This window comes from Sinocyclocheilus rhinocerous, unplaced genomic scaffold, assembly GCF_001515625.1.
Source record: "Sinocyclocheilus rhinocerous isolate Xijiao unplaced genomic scaffold, SAMN03320098_v1.1 scaffold946, whole genome shotgun sequence".
Classification (NCBI taxonomy): Eukaryota; Metazoa; Chordata; class Actinopteri; order Cypriniformes; family Cyprinidae; genus Sinocyclocheilus; species Sinocyclocheilus rhinocerous.
In genome coordinates this window covers 470258-473950 of record NW_015633151.1, presented here as the reverse complement: position 1 = coordinate 473950, position 3693 = coordinate 470258, and the positions used below count along the sequence as shown (strand labels likewise).

The window sequence follows — 3693 nt, the reverse complement described above, 5'->3', positions numbered from 1 at the left end:
GTAGGTATGTGCGTGCGTGTTAGAACGAGCCATTTTAGGTGTGGCTGATTCTTAACTTTGATAAAGAATATCTCTTTGGATTTGAGACTTTAGTCTTTGCAACTTTACAGATCTTCTTTATGCACCAAGAGCTTGTAACACTCCAAAGAGAAAGGAAGACTTGAAATCGCATCATATGACCCCTTTAAGAACATTTATGTTAATTTTTCAATTAAACATTTTAACCCAAATTGCATTAGTCGTAACAATTGTATTTACAAAATGTACTAAAAACAAATGTACCATGGAAGTGTATTGACTAGAGGACAAGGCAGTATATTATCAATCTCAACCAATTAGTTCTGTAATAAAGAAAAGTTTTATAATGGCATTTAGATCAGTGTGAAGAGAGCAGCACTAGTGAAATTATCAATGCCGGCTCAAAAACAGCAGCAGATGTGCGGGGATACTACAGCTCGACATGGACGTGACCTTCTCTTGATGACTTCATTAAAAGCTGCTCATCACAGAGAGCAGCAATTGGCCGCCGCAGTCCGAGCACAGACAGGGTCTGGCCTCACTACTCAGATTTTTCATCACAGGAAGCAGGAAGGCATCTGACAGCGATGCCAAGTTTTTGTCAAAGAAGCTCAGAACAAGCAGTGGGTTCTGGACAATATCCACCAGAATGACAAGGACGAGGCCTGCTCTAAAAATACTACACAGTGGGAGTGAATGCGAGGGAAACTGAGTTGAATCGTGGGATGGGCTACAAAAATTTGAGAGAATGATTACTGGCCATGGAGACCTTCAGCAAAAAGTGCTCTAGCATTGCTCCTGTCCACTTTCTCTGTGCCAGACCACATTCCCATGATGCAATGTTCTTCTGTTTGAAGCCCAGATTATTGTATTTCTTCAGTTGAGTGTATGTTATTCTGGCTGTTTTTCCAGTATAGTGTGAAGTCTGTCAACTGGATCTCGTTTTCTACATTCAAATTATGTAAATCAGTACATGTATAATGTTAAAAACACATTAAAATACTCACAGTACGATTTCCATATCGGTGGCTGATAATCTTCAGGATCTACAAAAAAAGGAAAATATAATAAAACAATGTCAGGATGTCTTCTGTTATGTGCTACGAACATGTGTTAAAATAACCATCTCTTGTCAGCTTGTTCTCACTTAACACGGTCTATGATATTTACTGTCAGGTTAGAGAGGGGCTGTGATCCAAGGTTATATTGTTACATTAATGTTAAGTTGTTCTGTAAGCTGTGATGCGTAATGCGCATGGCTGACAACATAATCCTTCCTGTACAATCCCCTCAGGGGCTTTCTTTCATTACAAATAAATCTTTCAATAATAATAGGGAAACTAAATGAATAAATCTTTCATTTAGTTTCCCTGCTCAAGGACAATAAATATACAAATGTGTTTGTGTAACACTCTTGTACAAGTAAAATACACACAGACCCCTTTCATCATGAAGCAGCAAATGTTTTTTTTAAATTTAAAACACATGGGCTGTCAATCAATTATACATTTTAATCAAATTAATAACAATACATGCAGATAAATTAACCAAATGAATCGCATATTTAAATATCTAGTTGTTTTTTAACTTGGGCAGATGAAATGGAGCGATAATCTTTTTCACAGTTTCACATATTAAAGGAATACTTCATCCAAAAATGAAAATACCCTCAGGTTATCCAAGATGTGCATGAGTTTGTTTCTTCATTGGAACAGATTTGGAGAAATGTACAATTACATCACTTGCTCACCAATGGATCCTCTGCAGTGAATGGGTGCCGTCAGAATGAGAGTCCAAACAGCTGATAAAAATAATAAATACACACATAATTCACATGACTTTAGTCCATCAATTATTGTCTTATGAACTGAAAATCTGTGTGTTTGTAAGAAACAAATCTATCATTATTGCATTTTAACTTTAAACCATCGCTTCTGGCCAAAATACGCATCCATCATCCATAATAACACTTCCTCCAGTTAAAAATGTCCCCCGTTGTCCTCTCACATCAAAATCCACCAACATATTTGTTTAGAAACTGTTTTGGACTGTTCTCTCTTGAAAATGGTGCTTGATCTGTGCATATTTCTCTCCTAATTCAGATGAGACCACTTTTTCACTGGCGAAAGCGATATTATGGATAGACAATTCCTATTTTAGCCTGAAACAACAGTTTGAAGTTAAAACTTCTTTATGATGGATTTGTTTTTTACAAACACTCAGTTTTTCACAAGACGTTTACTGATGGACTGGACACATATGGATTATTTGTGGATTATTGTGTTGTTTTTAGCAGCTGTTTGGACTCTCATTCTGACAGCACCCATTCACTGCAGAGGATCCACTGGTGAGCAAGTGGACCAATGATAACCTTCTCCATATCTGTTCTTATTAAGAAACCACCTCGTCTACATCTTGGATGGCCCGAGTGGGAGTAAATTTTAATATGTGATATAATACTTCTATAGTTATTGACACGTTACACCCAAATACAGCTCCATTCTGTATATGTATATTCATGTTTGTAAATTAGTTGTAAATTTGTCTCAGAAATGCTCTTCCAGCGTATATCTAACTTCAAATAACATTATGGTAAATACTCTCTAAATAGGGTGCGATAAATGAATGGTGAAGCGGCACTTAAAGTAAGCAAGTAATTTCTCTAAGAAATGCAAGTCAGAGCCTGACAGGGTTCAAATGGCTGTTGAACAGACAGTCTGGATATGCAGGTTAATTTGCATACATTATGCATACTAATCAGAATAGCAGCCCTGTACTCCCAGAGAAGACCATTTAAAACAGAAACAGAAGAACACCTTGAAACGATATTTTAATGCAAATAACTTACTGTTAATTTAGCATGTTAAATGAGTGCAGAAAATTACTTTAAAAAAATGAGCTAAGAAATTAACATATTTAATCATGTCCTCCTAAACAGTATGCAAGTTATGGACATATTTCTACCATCTGAGCAATTTAAGCTTGAAGTACCAGTGCAGGACATGGGTTTGGGAATTCTGCAGTCAGCACAGGTCCAGCTGCTACTAAAAACCACACTGAGTGAGTAAGGAGCCATTCACATAGGACATATTTTTAGATCCAAAAACTGTTTGCAGGGGTCTTGATGCGTTTTCAATGCCCATATGATGCATATGAACACAGACCAACAAAAATGGCACAGACTGGTCAGCTGTGGACTGTCCCTTGTGAAAAAAAAACGCCTCAACATTTAAATAGTTATATATTTATTAAATTAAAGGCCACATAAGTGTACTTAGAGAGAGCACACTTTCCTGACAGTTTCTTAACACTTAAATGCACTTTGTATAATGTTAAAATCACGTTTTTACTTTAAAGGACATTTTAAGATATGTTTTTATCGTTTGTCATGCTTTACAGAAGTTAATATACAGTGGGGAAAATAATTATTTGATCCCCTGCTGATTTTGTAAGTTTGACCACTTACAAAAAAAATTAAGGGTCTATAATTTTTATGGTAGGTTTATTTTAACGGATAGAGAGAATATCAAGCAAAAAATCCAGAAAAAACACATTATATAAAGGTTATAAATTGACTTGCATTTCAGTAAGTAAAATAAGTATTTGATCCCCTACCAACCAGCAAGAATTCTGGCTCCCACAGATTGGTTACGTGCCCAAGTGGAACACAGATTA

At 36.1% G+C, this 3693-nt stretch overlaps 1 protein-coding gene across 1 annotated transcript in view; it reads right to left on the bottom strand.

The window, feature by feature from the left end:
• Nucleotides 1-3693, bottom strand: part of chn2 (chimerin 2) — a 52259-nt gene that overhangs the window by 26207 nt on the left and 22359 nt on the right. Inside the window, exon 3 of the mRNA XM_016556289.1 lies at nucleotides 1026-1064. Coding sequence (XP_016411775.1) covers nucleotides 1026-1064 — 39 coding nt within the window. The remainder of the gene's footprint in view (nucleotides 1-1025; nucleotides 1065-3693) is intronic.